This window comes from Callithrix jacchus, chromosome 13 (genome assembly GCF_049354715.1).
Source record: "Callithrix jacchus isolate 240 chromosome 13, calJac240_pri, whole genome shotgun sequence".
Lineage (NCBI taxonomy): Eukaryota > Metazoa > Chordata > Mammalia > Primates > Cebidae > Callithrix > Callithrix jacchus.
The window spans coordinates 15,256,150-15,274,197 of NC_133514.1; the positions used below are offsets into that span (position 1 = coordinate 15,256,150).

At 42.6% G+C, this 18,048-nt stretch overlaps 1 protein-coding gene and 1 long non-coding RNA gene across 5 annotated transcripts in view; one reads left to right on the plus strand and one right to left on the minus strand.

Moving 5' to 3' along the window:
* Positions 1-5,544, minus strand: part of PPP2R2A (protein phosphatase 2 regulatory subunit Balpha) — a 74,577-nt gene extending 69,033 nt beyond the window's left edge. For 3 of the 4 annotated variants that reach the window (XM_035269972.3, XM_002756823.7, XM_078347207.1), the window contains exons 1-2: positions 5,227-5,544; positions 3,310-3,384 (exon numbers count right to left, since the gene is read on the minus strand). In XM_035269972.3, coding sequence (XP_035125863.1) covers positions 3,310-3,384; positions 5,227-5,233 — 82 coding nt within the window. In that variant the 5' untranslated portion in view covers positions 5,234-5,544. Of the gene's footprint in view, positions 1-3,309; positions 3,385-5,226 lie in introns of those variants that run through there. The other variant, XM_078347208.1, reaches the window with a different exon arrangement.
* A 911-nt stretch (positions 5,545-6,455) lies between these two features.
* Positions 6,456-16,245, plus strand: LOC118146745 (uncharacterized). Its single transcript, XR_013525498.1, has 5 exons — positions 6,456-6,590; positions 6,824-6,937; positions 7,674-7,788; positions 10,728-10,771; positions 16,107-16,245. It is a non-coding gene; the product is annotated as an uncharacterized LOC118146745 (long non-coding RNA).
* Positions 16,246-18,048: the final 1,803 nt, after the last annotated feature.

Consider the following 18,048-nt stretch of genomic DNA (forward strand, 5'->3'; position numbering starts at 1 on the left):
AAGAGCAGAAATCACCTAATCCAGCCTTGTTCTTTCATTGCTAAACATACAGGAACCCAGGGGAGTGTACTTATCCCCAGTTCCCCAGTGACATACACTAGTTTGTGCTGGAGCTAGGGTAAAAACCCAAGGTCATCTGATTTACATTTATTATACGATTGTATATCATCAATCCAGTTATAAAAAGCCTACCAATGATTCTGCAGAGAGTGTTTAAAATTTTTGTTTTAAAAATTCTACCAAGTAAATAAATCCATGACTGCTAGAAGTACATCTCGATCATCCTGACTTTTACCAGTTCTCATCCCCTTTCAAAACCTAAGAACAATAACATTTATGTTCCTTCAGTCAAACAATACTCAACTACTGTGTGCCGGGCCTTGTTCTAGACAGAGCAGTTTCATGCCTGCATAAGGTACGAAGATAAATCAGTCCTGCACTAAGTTTGTAGTATCTAACAGTAGAGATGTGGGGTGCAAAATATAGTATCTATGCAACGAAGTGCTATAAAGAAGATTTTAAAAATAGGTATTTCCAAAAGAGGGAATTAAGCAAAAAGGTTAAAGGCATGACTTGAAGGATAAGCAGGATCCAGGTAAGAGAACTGTGGGAGGACTGTCAGGCATCCCAAATCCCAAGTTGGAAGCAGCAAAAAACGAAAACTCAAAAGTGAGAGGGCACAGAACGCCTTTGAAGAACAGTATCTGTTTAGCTGGATCATTAGCCAGAGCAGCAAATAGACTGAGAGGAGAGGCCATATTGGACCAAGGTCATACATTCTAGACTGACATGTTTGAACTTAACTTCTAATCCAGTGGACAGTGATCCACTGTAGATTTATGGGAAAAATGACAAAACTGGGACTGCATTTAAGATTAACTCAGAAGCAAAACATAGGATGAAGAAGCAGGGAATAATTTAGGAAGTTACTGCAATCCAGAGGAGAAAGAGTACAAACCCAAATAGAGGTGAAAGCAGGTATGCAAAGAAGATCAAGGCATTACAGAGTAAAAGTGGTATGCCCTGGCAGCTGACTGCATGTAGATGGGAGAAAGACAGACAATATGGAGACAATCAAGATATATCATTAACAGAAAACGGGCGAGTAAAAAGTTGACCTACATGTAACCTGTTTAAGAGACCTGTCTAAACATGGGGGGGAAATGTGTTAATAATCTTATTTTACTTCAGAAAAGCAAAGCTTCCCTTAGTAAAATAAACAAGACTATAATATGCAAACTAGCATGCAAAAACACCCAAGTTAAAGTGGTGTCATTTGAAAATTTGATCTTGATACTTAATACATTTGTATAGCACTAGCTATTAGAATAAGTACATTATTTTTACTAAGATAAATTTTTTTACTCAGCATTTTAGGATGTTAAAAATATGCTTATGTTAAAATAATATTTAACAACCTCAAAAGAAAATTACTTAATGAATCAGTAGAAAAATGCAGCTACTAAGTATCAGCAAAGGGAAACTGTAACTGATTTATCTCCTAACTTTACATGGCCAATAGGTTCTTGAAAACTTTAACGTGGCTTTCTGCTCAGCATCTTTTGTTACTGTATTGACAAAAATGATTTTGTTTTAAGCTGCTTTCTTTGCTTAAAGTTGCAGAACCTGTTGACAACATTAAGTGAGGACTTACTGTGTATCATAAGTTATTTGGTTCAGTTAAATGATGTTCAGTTTGAAATATCAATTTCTTCTGATTAAATAAAAGCCATGTGGTCTTTCCGCCTAATGTTTAACAAGCAAACTATGAGCTCCTTGTGGGCAGAGTTCATGTTCTAGACAAGTATCCTCAGTGCTCAGCATTTAAGGGACCTTTCCTAAGGGAGTAAATGGAATTCAACCAAAGAACAGTTTCCAAGTATACAGTGCTTTCAAAACTTGGTATTACACAACAGCGCAGAACTAACGATCCAATACTGGAGTGTCTACTATTCAACAGGTAATGGAGTTACAACATGAGTAATACACAACTCCTCCCCTGAAGTTGGGACTTATTTCTCTAAACAAGTCAAACACCACTGACTTCACCAGAAAACCTTGATTTATACTATTTGTATGACCATCAGTCAGTCTCTTTTGTTACTGGTTTCTTGTCTAAGAAACAGATGAGGATCCAACAGGAAAAGAACATGAGAGCTCTGCAAAATATGACAAATATAGCTTATGCTAGTTGGCTTCCCATAGGATTCACCACACTCTAAAACAGATACTTCATTATGAATGACACTGACACAAGCAAATAAACGCATTTGGCTGGCTAAACGCAAAGCCATCTCCTACCACCCACCACCTGAAAAAAAATCTCCAAAACAAACAGTACTCTACAGACAGGTCAGAAATATGAGGACAACACAATCTAGGGGAAAAAAGTTTGTGCATTTTCACCAAATTTTTAAAACTCAAAAAGTACATGTTTAAATTTATCTGAGTTTTGTTTGAAAAATTCCTACTGTAATTCAAGACACAGAATACTATTAAAGCTCAAATTTTAACACTTCTGAGCAATGAAATAATGCAACTAGTTTATGGGAAATGCCTCTGCTGCCTAAGACCATCTCAAATAAATGCACAACCTTGAAGTTTCAAAACTCAGATAAAACTTCTGAAACACATCAGTCAACAAATTTGGGGAGAAAATTAGACATAAGTACTTCAATTGATCAAACACAGTTTCTACCTGCACCAGCAATAGAAGCTTTCTAGAAGACAAGCGATATATGCATAGCAGTTACTGTCTTATCCACCTAATTACCAGAAAGACAACAAAATGAATAATGTGAGCTGTCATCTCTTCACAGACTATGCCAATCAGCACTACATTCCACAGCAGGCAAAGTCAAGAGAGGTTAAGAATCTTCCCATAAAAATTAGAGATGCTGCTAAGAATGTTTCTGAGCCAAATGTTGATGGCACCTATTTCAATTTACTTATCTAAAAACAATGTACAAACACAAAAATGCATCACCATTTATTTCTATGTGGAATTTATATAACAAAGAAACCCTTATATGGAGCTCAGAGCTTTCATGTGACGATTCTATATGTCTAATCATCTATCGCTCCTTTCACGTAAATTCAGAGTAAAAAATAAAAACAAGGCATAAATTACAAAAGAAACTTAAGGCTGTATTTCAGAAACGTAACTTTTAAAACTGTTCTTACATTTCTTGGACAATAAACACAAAATCATCTTGAATTTTTAATAGTCTTGGCTTCAAGGAAATCCCTCAGGAAAGATTTCTGAAAAAATTATATATCCAAATTTTGCATTATTAAATGCTTTCTTACCTTCTGCTACATCATCATCTACTGCTCCTTTCACCTGAGAAAAACACCACTGAATATCATTCCCTCCTCCAGCTCCTGGAAAGAAAACATACCAATTAAAACTGAGTTCTGCTCATGTTGACTCTCGTAAACAATCCACGGTTGGCATGATCATGACACTAACAGCTTAGTTTTGCCCACACATACAACCACCACCAAAAGCACCACTTTGGAAAAAGGTTAGTCCCCAATAGTTAGTACTGTATTAAAAAGAAAAAAAGGTTCCAGGTATGAAATCTTTAAAGGCGTATGTTCTGTGGTCATCATACATCTGTTCACAAACTTCCCTTCCTCTCAAATATCTTAAAAGGCTTACACTCAGGCAAGACCTACCAGAAAAGTGTAAATACCAAGAGTTAAAGAGTTTTCTTTTTAAGTGTACAAAAAACCTGCAGAAGAGTTAATAAGGTTAAACTACCATGAAACATAGAACGGAGAGAAAACTTCGGGAACATTACTGCCTGGGTGAGGAGTAATGATTCATATGAACCCTATCACCAAAGTGCACACACAGCAAACACTACACCCATTTCTTTGCATTCATTACCAGCAAATCACTGGCTCCAGACAGAGAGGAAAAGAAACCAAAATGAATGCTGCTAAAGAGACTGTCAAAGGAAGCCTGTTCTGCCTCCCTTCACCTCAGCCCTCCACTCCGAAGGACCTGGCAAATAATTCATTTCGCTAGTATGTCATCTCGTGCAAAACAATTTTAATCTCATTTCATCATTAAACACGGCCAACAAGCAACTTGTTTTATAGCAAACCGTAAGTCAATCCGACACGTTAACTTTTTCAAATGGTTTAATTCTCTAAGTAATGAATACAGCACGGTAAACTGGTCTAATCTCGGAATGTTTCTATTTCACGTGCAAGTACTGAGAACGAAATGGTGAAAACGTCCTGAGACTCTAGGGAGAAAGACACTGAATCTAAATCTGGAACCCATTCTACTACATGAAGGAAAAGACTTAGCAACACCAACATGTACAAAAAGAATTCTCAAAGCAATTACATTACTTCTCTCTCCCCTGTCACCCCTATTCCTTGCTAAATTTATTTCCAAACTGGTTTTCTCTCTACATCCTTTCCCCCCCCCTCCAAAGCTTCTACCTAAATCTCTCTCCTCTTTGCTATTTATATCTCTGAACTCCGCAACTATTTTAACTAACTCTACCAAACCCTTTTGGGAAAAGGACATCTGCAAAAAAGCTAACATGTTAAACGGAAAGTTGAAATTATGTTTTTCATGCAACTTGCTGTACATGAAAGGCCTTGCACTCTTCGGTGGTAAGAGGGAAAGAAACGGAAAGGAAATGGTTTGAAACAAAAAATTTAGGCTTCCAATCTCAAAAATATTGGCATCCACAGTGGGGGAAAAAAAAGACACATATGGCCCCACTGCATTTTAACTTGTAAGGCGCTCTTCTTTCTCAGTGCAAAATAATGTGTATATACACCCAAGAAGGTTTGCAGCAGGGGGGGAAATAGAAATTAAATGAAGACCTGCAGGATAAAATGAAAATAAAGACGGGGGGCGAGGTAGGAGAGGATCCACCCGGCTCCCGAGCGGGAGAGACAAATCTGCACGCGCCCCCACCCCGCCCCACCCACGCCTCACCCCAAGCTCGCCGGCACACCCCACCCCCACCCCCGCCACGGCGCCAGCTCCGTTCTCCAAGCCCAGTGGCTCTCGCCGCGACCACTCGCCTCCCCGGAGTCCTCCCCGCCTCCACCCCACCCCCCTGGACCCCACTCCCTCAAACCCGAGGGGCGCCCCGTGGCTCCGCGCAAGGCGCGGGCGGTCGCTAGGGGGTGATGGAGGGAGGAAGAAGGAAACGGTGCCTTGTCAGGGGGCAAGGGGAATTTCTCCTTTACCTGCCATGTTGCGCTGCAAATGGTGACCCTGCGGGGTTCCTCGGGGTCTCCGCTTCCTGAACTCACCCCCCTCACCTGGGGATGGGGGGGTAGAGAGGGCGGATGGCGGCGGATGGCACCTGCGGGGGGAGGGGACAGGGGCTGGGGGAAAAGGAAGGAGGGGCGGGCAGAGCAGCCGGCAGGATGCTAGATTTCACTCTAGGGCTTCCCCGCTCGTGCTCTTTCTCCGGCAGCGGCGGCGGCGGCTACGACAGCGACGGCGGCGGCGGCAGCGGCAGGGGCAGGCGACTCCACTTTCAAAATGGCGCCGGCTGGCCTGGTCAGTGACGTCACCAAGGGGGCGGAGCCGCCGGGCTGGGCGGAGAGCAGAGGGGGAGGGGCGGGGGAGAGGCCGGGCGGGCTCCTGACCACGCCCCCTTCCTGCTGCGCTCTTGCCCCGCCCTCCGCGTCCTGGCCGGTGCGGCCTGTGACGCGCCCGCGTCTCGCGGTGGCGCCCCCTCTGCCCGTTCCTCCTGCGCCGGGCCGCGGCTGTCTGCGCCTCGCGGTGTCCCAGCCCCTCGCGCTAGCGCCGGGGCTCTGGGGCGGGCTCAGCTGTCCAGTTAACGTGCTCGTCTGCAGGAATTCTTGGGGTCTTGTGCCTTTTTTGAGAATACCCGTATTGCTACTTAGGAAAGTGTCGCTTTGCGCCAGCCCTGACTCCACAAAGGAAGGGACAGCAGTGCAGACTCGCTGCTCAGCCGGGATGAAAGTTCACGGGGTTCAGAGGGACACGCTTGGGCTGGTTCCATCTGGGTGAATTAAATGACCTTCGCGTGGGCCCCAGGAACCAAGACGGGAGTCCTGGGCACTGCGGCCACTAAGGGTGGTTTCTAACAGAAACCTGAGTTTGCGATGAGAAGGGTATGGCCCGAGAAGTAGCTTGGGTCTCTCCAGCTAAATAAACAATGGTGGAATCCGTGCTTAAGAGCTGGGCTCAGGGTGGGGCGCGGTGGCTCAGGCCTGTAGTGCCAGCACTTTGGAAGCCAGAGGCGGGAGGATCACTTGAGGCCAGGAGTTCCAAGTTCAGCCTGGAGAACATAGGGAGACCCATCTCTACCAAAAAAAGAAATAATTTTTTTTTTTTTTTTTAATTAGCCAGGTATGATGGCGTGCCTATAGTTTCAGCTACCAGGAGGCTGCGGTGGGAGAACTGCTTGAGCCCAGCAGGTCAAGACTGCAGTGAGCTGTCAGCCTGGGCGACAGAATGCATTCCTTTCAAATCTAAACCAAACCAAAAAAAAAAGCTGGGCTCTGAAGCCAGGCTGTCTAATGTGATTCCAAGGCTCAGCAGATGAAGATGACAGTCCTACCTGATAGGATTGTTGGTGAGATGAAATGACTTAATTTGAGCACATGATAAATGTTAGTTGCCGTTATTATTAGATTTGTATTGAAAGCATCGTCAGTAAGGTTAAGAGGTAGAAGGAAAAAAATGAACAGGAAATGCCAGTCATCAGCTAAGAGGGGATGTGCACTTCTGCTGAAAGATGCTCTAATGATGCAGTTGCTATATACGGCACACTTTACATATCTCATTCCATCTCCACAATACTCCTAGGAGATAGATATGCACATTTTACACATGAAGACCACCTGCAAAAGCATCCAGAATTTGGCCTAAGGCTGAATGGAGTGAGAAAGGCGTTTGGAGACCAAGAAGGGGGAGTTTAAGGTATTTATACATCCTCTCCACCATTGCCGCTTTTTTTTTTTGAGACAGAGCCTCGCTGTGTCACCCAGGCTGGAGTGCAGTGGCGCCATCTCAGTTCACTGCAACCTACGCCTCCCCGGTTCAAGGGATTCTCATGCCTCAGCCTCCCTAGTAGCTGGGACTACAGGCACACGCCACCATAACCAGCTAATTTTATGTATTTTTAGTAGAGACGGTGTTTCACTGTGTTAGGCAGGATGATCTCATCTCCTGACCTCATGATTCACCTGCCTCAGCCTCCCAAAGTGCTAGGATTACAGGCATGAGCCACTGCGCCCAGCCCCCACCATCTCCACTTTCTACCATATTCTTGATTTCTAAAACAGTGGAACTGTAACACAATACCTGAAATTCCTCCAAAGGTACAACTGCACTACTGCATGATCATTCCTCCATTCCTGCATGAAATGAATTAACCAATGAATTAACTGAATAAATTAACCAAAACCAAAAATCCACCCTTTATCTGTCATCTTTTGGTTACCTGTATAACAAGTACAAAATGAATTAGCCAAAACCAAAAATCCACCCTTTATCTGTCATCTTTTGACTACCTATATAACAGGTACAAAGCTTTAATGCACTGTATGATGTATTTTCTTCAATTTTGGTATTTTCATAAATGTATTTCTCTGGATATGCCTTCAGTTATTTTCCTGTTCGTTGGCTCAACCCTTCTTTGGTGGTTCTATCCTAGACTCTCCAGGTGCTGTTTTCAGAACGTGATTTGGAGCCTCGAGGGTACTACATGCCTGTGGAATGGGCTGACATGGCCCTGATAATCAAGGGCCAGTGTGCCCTGGCACCCTGGTGTAAGTGATCTGGTTCTTTTTAGGCACTGGGTAGCCCTGTCAGAGGATCATAAACCACCTCTGTTTCATCAGAATGGCCCTTAGAAAGAGGAGCCACAGTCAAGGGTTGCTCTTGTCCATCTCACTGCCTATCTTCCTCTTAAAAAAAAAATTTTTTTTTTTCTATTAAAGAGAGTGTTGGTCTTGGCCAGGTGCAATGGCTCACACCTGTAATCTTAGCACTTTGGGAGGCCAAGGTGGGCAGATCATGAGGTCTGGAGATCGAGACCATCCTGGCTAACATGGTGAAACCCCGTCTCTACTAAAAACACAAAAAATTACCTGGGCATGGTGGCACATGCCTGTAGTTCCAGCTACTTGGGAGGCTGATGCAGAAGAATTGCTTGAACCCGGGAGGCAGAGGTTGCAGTAAGCGGAGATCACACCATTGCACTACAGCGTAGGCAACAGAGCAAGACTCCGTCTCAAAAAAAAAAAAAAAAAGACAGAGTCTTGCTCTGTCACCCAGGCTGGAATGCAATGGCATGATCATAGCTTACTGCAGCCTCAAACTTCTGCGCTTAAGCGATCTTCCTGTCTCAGCCTCCCTAGAAGATGGGACTACAGGCATGTGCTTACCACACACGGCTCCACCTTCCTCCCCACTTACCACTGCACTGAAATGGCCTCTGTCAAGGTCATTAACGATCTCTGTGTTACCAAATTCAATAGTCACATCTCTGTTTTAATTATTCTCTATTTCCCAACACCATTCGAAATCATCCATCAATCCCTCCTTCTTGAGACTCTATTTTTTTCCCTTGACACTTTAATGGTCACCCCCCACTCCACTCAAGCCACCCACCTGTCTAGCCATTCCTTGTGGTTTCTTTTGCTGGCTCCTCCTTCTAGACTACCCTCTAAATATTAGAGTGGTGTCCGAGCCTAGTAGCTCACACCTGTAATCCCAACACTTCGGGAATCTGAGGTAGGAGGATCACTTGAACCCAGGATTTTGAGACTAGCCAGGGCAACAAAAGGAGACCCTGTCTCTATTATGTATATATATAATTAGCTGGGTGTGGTGGCATGTGCCTGTAGTCCCAGCTACCTGTATCACCTGAGACCAGGAGGTCGAGGCTGCAGTGAGCCATGATCATGCTACTGCACTCCAGCCTGGACAGCAGAGCAAAACCCCATCTCTAAATAAATAAACAAACAAACAAACAAATAAATAAATACTAGTTCTGTCTCCCCAGCCTCCGTACTGGGGTCCCTTATGTAACTACGCATTCTTCGAGCAACTTCGTTTAGTCTCACGCATGTAAATACCATATAGTACCATGTATATACCAGGGACTGCTAAATTTAGATCTTCCAGCTGTGTCCTCACCCTGAAACTGCAGACACACACCTCTACTTACCTGTGTGACATTTCCAGATGCCCATTTAGCATTTCAAACATAGTGCTTCCAGGCACAAGTCTTTTTTTTTGCGACAGAGTCTCACACTCTCACCAGGTTGGAGAGAAGTGGCATGATTTTGGCTCACTGTAACCTCTACCTCCCAGGTTCAAGTGATTCTCCTGCTTCTGCCTCCCAAGTAGCTGGGACTACAAGTGTCTGCCACCACACCCAGCTAATTTTTGTATTTTTAGGAGAGATGAGGTTTCACCATATTGGCCAGGATGGTCTTGATCTCTTGACCTTGTGATCCACCCACCTTGGCCTCCCAAACTGCTGGGATTACAGGCATTAGCCACTGTGCCCAACCCCAGCACAAGTCTTGATTCCATATCCCCTCCATACCATGGTTGATGCTGTCTGTTTCCTGAACATCACCATCCACTCACCTGCCACCCCTGTCCTAACAGTCCCACATACCCTGCTACCCCCATCCCACCACTCCCACACACCCTGCCATCCCTACCCGAACACTCCCACACACCCGTCCTTCTTCCTTTCTCAGCCAGTCAAACTACTGTTCTTTCAAAACTAATTCAGATGTAACATCCTCCAGGAAGGTTTCTCTGACATTGTTCCCCATTTCCTACCCACCTTAAGCTGGGCTGGGCATCCTTACTCAATATTCTCATAAAATCCAATGCACTTCTGTCTTTATAGACTATGCTTAAATTATCTAAATATTTGTCTGTTACTACACTGAGTTATTTGAGCATAGGAAGTATGTAATTCATGGCCATACACCAGCCACATAATTTGTGGAATTAATGCATGAATGAATAAATCTCTCTGGCTTAAAACCATTCATGATATGGCAAGCATTGAAGAGTCAAGAAGTCAATGCTTGCCATATCATGAATGCTGTCACTCACCCTTAACTCTGGAAGAAAGGTGTTTCACAATGATCTCAGTTATCCTGATCTACATTTGTCAGGCAACAGTTGGTTAAATATGTAAGTAGCTTACAGATAGATTCATCCCAACTACTTCCACCTGGTCCTTTGTCTCCCAAATACATCCTATCCAAGAGGATCCCATAGGACACCATTCCCTAATCCACATGCTATCATCCAAGTTTTCTTTAGCGTGAGCCTCTAGCCAGAACTTCAACACCTGGCCACATATAAGATGTACAAACTATAGTTTCCTGCAGAACTGAGTTCAGCTCAGGCACAAACAGGTGGAAAACTCCCTCTGGAGTTTCCTGGTAAGGTTCTAGGCAGTCTGTTTGTCTTGGAAGTGTTCTGCTTTGGATCTGAGCTGAGAGGTACTAAAGGTACTCACAATCTCACCAGCAGGAGGAAGCCAACAGGACCTAGCCATGGGTTACTGCAAACTAGCTTTTTAAAGTACACTAAATGATTAAAGGACAAACATTTTAAAGTTACCCTTTTCCTTGATGAAGCATGTTTGGAGTCGAGATGAACACCAGCCCCCTTCCCCCCTACACACACAGTAAATGAGAATTGGCTCTTTTCAGCTTCTTTTCTCTTCTAGGTGGTTAGACCGAGGGGTGTCCAGGAAAGTCCATGAACACAAGGGTAAGAGGAGAGGTCCCTGATTAAAAATGATTATGGTTTAGAATTTTGGCAAACCCACCATAGCTATGCCATCTGACCTAAAGCAATTGCAAGGGCTCTACAGGGAAAGATACAAGCAGCTGTCAGTTTTTAACATACTTTTTTTTTTTTGAGTTGGAGTTTCACTCTGCTGACCAGTACAGAGGTGCAATCTTGGCTTACTACAACCTCCGCCTCCAGGGTTCAAGCGATTCTCCTACCTCTGCCTCCCAAGTAGCTGGGATTATAGGCATGTGACAACACACCTGGCTAATTTTTGTATTTTTAGTAGAGATGGGGTTCGCCATGTTGGCCAGGCTAATCTTGAACATCTGGCCTGAAGTGATACACCAGCCTCAGCCTCCCAAAGTGCTAGAATTACAGGTGTGAACCATTGTATTTGGCCTACTTTTTTAATAGCTATACATTTGGCCTGGAAGTCAGTTTCCTAAAACTCTGCAGAGTCTAGACAATAAAGACAATTCATACCACAATATTCAAAGTATAGAACTCACTATAAGAGAACTCAGATATCCTACACTGTAAACACAAAAACGATAGTGAATCTACCACGTGGATTACTATGTAATCAAACATTTGTTAAAACAGAGGACATTGCTTGTGCCTTAGAAGCAGGGTATGAAATATAGATACAATATGGTCATAAGTATGTACAACAAACAAACACAAAATACGTACAGCTGAAAGAGACAGGAAGGAAATGCACCAAGGTATTCTCAGTAATGTCTCTGGACGATGACGCAATGGGTAATTTATTCACCTTTGACACTGGAATTCCTCTAAATGTTTCATAATAAACATATATTGAAGGGAAAGAATAAACTTAATTATAAAAGTCTATTCTAATGCTGGTATTAAAGCTTGATAACATGTATGCTACCAATTTTCTACCTTAAAGTGACAGTTGTAGTCCATTATAACTGTATGAACAGATGTGACTTAATCCATGGTTTCAGTATAAAATAGAGAAACATTTTGTCTTTGTCTTCTAAGTGTGTATATTTAAAGATGAAGGCAACATTGGTAAGTTCATGTAATTACCTTCTGTTTGTGAATTGCTACCGCAAATGTTGTGTTATACTTTTGTAGCAGGTACATCCTGTAAGTATATCTCTTTGGTATAAAATGCAAACTTTGTGAAATTAAACATTATCCCTGAACGTATTTTCACTATGGCTTATGGAATGATCAGAAATGTCCTATAATATAAACTATTATCCAAATAGCCTATTTGTTTGAAGAATCAGTGTACATCCATGCTGCAGATTTGTCGTTGTTGTTGTTGAGGCAGGATCTCACTCTGTCCCCCAGGCTGGAGTGCAGTGGCACAATCATGGCTCACTGCAGCCTTGACCTCCCAGGCCAAAGTGATCCTTTCTTCTCAGCCTCCCATGTAGCTGGGACCACAGGTGTGTACTACCACACCCCAGCTAATTTTTTTCTTTTATTTTTGAGACAGAGTCTCACCCTATTGCCCAGGCTGGAGTGCAATGATGCAATCTCAGCTCACTGCAACCTCCACCTCCCCAGTTCAAGTGATTTTCCTGCCTCAGCCTCCCAGTAGCTGGGATTACAGGTGTGCACCACCACGCTCCACTATTTTTTTGTATCATGAGTAGAGATGGTTTTTCACCATGTTGGCCAGGCTGGTCTTGAACTCCTGACCTCATGATCTGCCCACCTCGGCCTCCCACAGTGCTGGGGTTACAGGTGTGAGCCACCATGCCTGGCTGTATTTTTGATAAATACGGGATTTCACTGTGTTGCCTAGACTGGTCTCAAACTCCTGAGCTCACGCAATCCACTGCTTTGGCCTCTCAAAGTGCTGGGATTATAGGCATGAGCCATCACAGCAGGCTCAGGCTGCAGATGTTTTAGGTGACATTTGCGTTTTTTAGCCATGACACAAGTGTGTGTTTCATGCATGGATAGCAGAAACACACAGGCTTAAGGTTGGGAGGAAGTTCAGGCATTAAGTAACCCAATTCTCATAATGGATACTTAAATTCCTTATGTAACATGTCCTTCAGTGCTCATTCAGCCTCGGCTTAAGACTTCCAAGTAACTGAGAACTAAGACGCGTTCTATTTGTAGAGAGCTATAATCACGAGGTAATTCTGCCTTACATTGTACGTTGTATTGAAATGAATACCTTGAATATCATGGTATGAGTGTTCACTGCAACTTTATACTTCAGACCCTGGCTCTCCCACTTAAGCCCTCTTCAACGTGAACATGAAGGTCATTTAGATCTTGGAATATAACTACATCTCCCAAGTTTTCTCTTTTCCACAATAACCAATGAGCTTCTTCAAAGCTTCTTTATCAGTCCATCTTTAATCTCTGCATATCATCTTGGGCATAACCTCTACATACAGTGTACTTATTCTGAATGCCTCGAATAGTGATGCCCACAACTAAATATGATGATTCAGGACTGATGATTATACAGTTACACCTCAGTGAAACTGTCACCTGTTCTCTTCTGCAAACCAGACTTCCTTGGATTTGACAATCACCCAGGCTGTAGCTCCTTGTATTGTGATCTGAGCCTTTTTCCATGCACAAATGTTAACACACGTCTCTCTAATCTTTTTCCCAATAGCTCATTTAAAAAAAAAATTGATACATAGTCCCTAGAACATGGTAGGAATTTGGTAAATATTTGAACAAACACATATAAGGTTTTATGTTATTCTGTATTAACTATTTCCTTCATGATTGAAATTTTATTTTTTATTATTCAATAAAAACAATTTGTACAGAATATCTAAAAAGCCATGTAGTTGTAATTATTCCTAGAGAATTGAGGACTTCAGTTTAGAATTTAGTGGCAAAACGTTTTTTGACAGAGGATTTCTGGCTGAGCTTGGTGGCTCGTGCCTGTAATTGCAGCGCTTTAGGAGGCCGAGGCAGGAGAATCACTTGAGCCCAGGAGTTCAAAACCAGTTTGGACAATATAGTGACCCCTGTCTCTATGAAAAAATTTTAAAAAATATATTATTTAAAAGAGATTTTCAAACATATAATCTTAAAATATTGATAAGTTCTTACACGTAAAATCTCCTGAATTCACAACTTAATAACAGTCACACTACATGCTCACAAATTTACACTCAGTCAAGTGCGGTGGCACATGCCTGTAATCTCAGCAACTTGGGAAGCTGAGGTAGGAGGATCTCTTGAGCCCAGGAGTTCAAGACCAACCAGAACAACATAGGGAGACCTCATCTCTACAAAATTTGTTCTAAAATTAGCATGGTAATATATGCCTTTAGCTCCAGCTACTTAGGAGGCTGAGGTGGGAGGGTAGTTTGAACCAGGGAGGAAAGGCTGTAGTAAGCTGTCATTGCACTGCTGCTCTCCAGCCTGGACTCCCGAGCAAGACTCTTTCTCAATCAATAATCAATCAATTTGTACTCTTTCAAAGCACATTGATGAGTTACTAGGAAAAGTATTGCCAAAAATCTTGTGGGTAGAACTTTGTCTGATGGAAAGAACTTTTTTGAAGATTTTATTTTATGTTCACAGTTGAAAGATGAGAAGAACATTTTAAAGAGAGATCTTCCTAGGCCCCAACTCTGAAGATTCTAATTCAGTGGGTCTTGTTTTTTGTTTGTTTTTTGACACAGGATTTCTCTCATTGCCCAGGCTGGAGCGCAATGGTGTGATCTCGGCTCACTGCAACTTCCATCTCCCAGGTTAAAGCAATTCTCCTGCTTCAGCCTCCTGAGTAGCTGGGATTACAGCCAAGTGCCACCATGCCTAGCAATTTTGTATTTTTAATAGAGACCAGGTTTCTCCATGTTGGTCAGGCTGATCTTGAACTCCTGACCTCAGGTGATCTGCTGCCTTGGCCTCCCAAAGTGCTGGAATTACAGGTGTGAGCCACCATACTCGGCCCTCAATAGGTCTTTTAAGAAGCTTCCAGAGGTATCTGATGTGTGGTCAAATTTGAGAATCACTGACTTAGCCTGTCTTCTATGGTACGAAATATTTGATCAACACACTATAAAGTGTCTGAAGTCATTAATAACAAAGGTTGAGGGACAGGATACTTAGACAGGTAATCCACCGAGCATTTTCTTGATCTATTTGCCATGAGATATTAAGTATTCTGTGGGGGACAAAAAGTTTTACAGTCGAAAAGTTGGGCAACACTAGGTGTAAAACATTCTTCATTATACGATTTTTTAATGTGCATGGTAAATCTGTGGCAGATGAGCTGTAATACAAAGCATTTCTCATGCCTATGGGACAAAAGATGATCAGTAATGAGCATTATCTGAGTAAAATCATTCTACAGTTATGTATTAACATACATGAAAAAAATCTAAATTCACCTTTATCTTTTCCTCATAAGTAACAAAACATTTCACGGCTATTCCTTTCTCTCTCTTTTTTATCTCTTTTTGAGACAGAGTGTCACTCTGTCACCCAGGCTGGAGTGCAGTGGTGCAGTATCAGCTCACTGCCACCTCTGCCTCTTAGGCTCAACCTCTCTTCCTATCTCAGCCTCTGAGTAGCTGAGACCACAGGCCAGCACCACCATGCCCAGCTAATTGTTTTGTATTTCTGGTAGAGATAAGTTTTCACCATGTTGCCCAGGCTGGTCTTGACCTCTTGAACTCAAGCGACTTAGGAGGCTGAGGCAAGTAGATTGCTTGAGAGGCACATCATAGAATCTAATATTTAGGATGAGCCACTGCGTCTGGTCCCTTTCTCATCTTTCCCTAAAGATGCTCCGATGTCCCTTTACTGATAGTCAGTGGTGTGCTGGAGCTAGTTCATACTAGCTCAAAAGAGATGACTGTCACATTTTTAGGAATTTTGTGAGTTGGTTGTTAAAAACAGACCATTAATTAAAAATTATATAACGTTATAATTAAATTATATTATAAACAAAGGTAACAAATATTCAAAACCCATCACTTCCTAATTATTTTACTATATTTTACTATTATCTATGCTCTTGGGGTTAGTCACGTCTATTGTATCTGTACGGTGGAAATTGGTTACCATGGGAATACTGATACCTCAGAAATCAACAAAGGCTAGAAATTAGGGCTCCCCCACACTCCCAGAAATCTGGTTATCGAACATTTACCAGCACATTACCGCCTGTGGATTCATTGATTTCCACATTTGTAAATCTCTGCCCACAGTTATACTCAGCCTTCCTCTCTAATCAGTGTATTTTTACCATAAAGCATTTCCTCTCATTGACACGTTCCACTTACGATGACCTTCCTTCCATGATAACTCTGACTGTTTTATTTTAAAATTTCAATTTTAGGATGTTCCCTGAAATATGCCTGTACATTGGTTGTGAACCTTTTTCCTACTGAGATGGTGAAATTGTGATGTTAGAATATGTGTAGTCATGAATGAAGACCAACCAACCAACATCAAAACAAATCTATGCTTTCAAATAAAGGTTGCTTTTGAGTGGCAATAAAGATCTATTTGGAAATGCTGCAGGTTGTTCCTTGCATTTCTAACTGTACTGTCAGCTAGTATTTGCTCCCATATTTCCCCCAGAAGTCAGCCCATAGCTCTTCCCGAGGCTTGATAATGCACTTTGGGACTTACTTAAGCTATTGTTTCTGTGCTGTGACCTCATTTTGGACATCCATTACATTAGGTTTATTGTTTCTTGCCATTATTCACTTATGTCTAGCTCAGGGCATTCTGTGGCAAGTCATGGGCAGTTCTTCAGTGCTAATAGCTCTCCCAATGCCCCATGCCTGGAGATTCTGCACTGTCCTTCATTACTCCACTGGACTCATTGACAACACTGATGAGACAATACTTCCAGGAGCCCCAGTGCTTTATGTAAACACAGTCTTAGCTATGGGGCATTCAATCCTAAATACTAGATTCTATGATGTGCCTCTGCCTGACCTTCTGTTCATCAGTTTTGCACTAGCTATTGGGTCTGATAAACTCAAGAATCTATGAGTTCTTTCATATGGATTACCGCATCCAGTTCCCTCATGTCCAAGTCCAGTCCATGTTGCTTCTAGACCCCTAAGAGCAACAAAAATTCAGTGGCCACTTAGCCATCTGGGAATTAGCCTTTGATATTGGCATACACTTCACAAAGGCCTATCTCAGCCACAGCACATGGGAACGCCAAGCCTGGCCCAACACTGATGGAGGCTGCCTTGAGCACTGGAAGCCCCTGGACATACAGGGGAAAGGGATGTCAATGCAGATCTTCCTCAGTTCACCTTCCAAATTTTGGAGTGAGCCAAAGCCCTGCCCACTTCCATTTTTACCATTATTCAGGTTGCGAATATTATTATAACAAAACCAACAGTAATATTCTGCATTCGGCCAGTCAATTGACTTTGTCATGTGCATAATCTCAAAGACCTTCATAAGAGAAATGAGGAAACGGGGGTTTTAAGAGATTAAGGCATTTGTTATTAAAGGCTGGTAGCTTGCATGCAGTTCATTCAGCTACATGGGGCAGAGGCTGGGAGCTGGGAGCCAGTCTTTGGCTCTCAATCCACTCAACCTAATGCTTCTTGCATTATCCCACCAAGCTGCTTATTCCATACTGTTTATCTTTGTACTGTGCTCTGATCCAGAAGATGTATCCTTGAACACATTTTAAAAAAGAAACTATAACTGGCAAAGTAAAAACTCCTTAGGGGTGAAATATGCAAACTCACCCATGAGGCCCCCAGATGTCTTAGTATGACTTTACTGTACCTTCCTCTTTAGAACAGACTCCCCCACCCCCCGCCCTAAAAAGGTTATGAATGCTTCCACAAACACTTGAACACAGCCTTAGAGAAAATTGAAAGCTTAATGAATCAAATCCAGCTTACGCCTAACAGATCTGCAAAAACCTCTCTGACATGGTATGTTGGTAGCTTTGCAATAAAATTTAAATGTAATAACCTCTTAATTTGAAAGGCAATAAAGCTCTAACAAAAGTTAGACTTCAAGTTGCTCTCAGCAAGGGAAATTAGATGAGACATCACCTTGCAAATGCTATTTGAAGCACCCACCTCCACAATCTAACCTCCTCCACCACAGCAAAGTTCTCAGTCCCTACCAAGTTGCAGAAGGGAAAATGTATGATTTTTTTTTGAAGGTCACATGAGGATTCTGTACAGAATCCCACCTAGGTTCCTGCCAGAGTTCTTTCCAAACCTAAGACTTCCCTCTCAGGGGCACCCACTTCCATAATGTAACCTCTTTTATCACAACAGGCTTCATGGCCT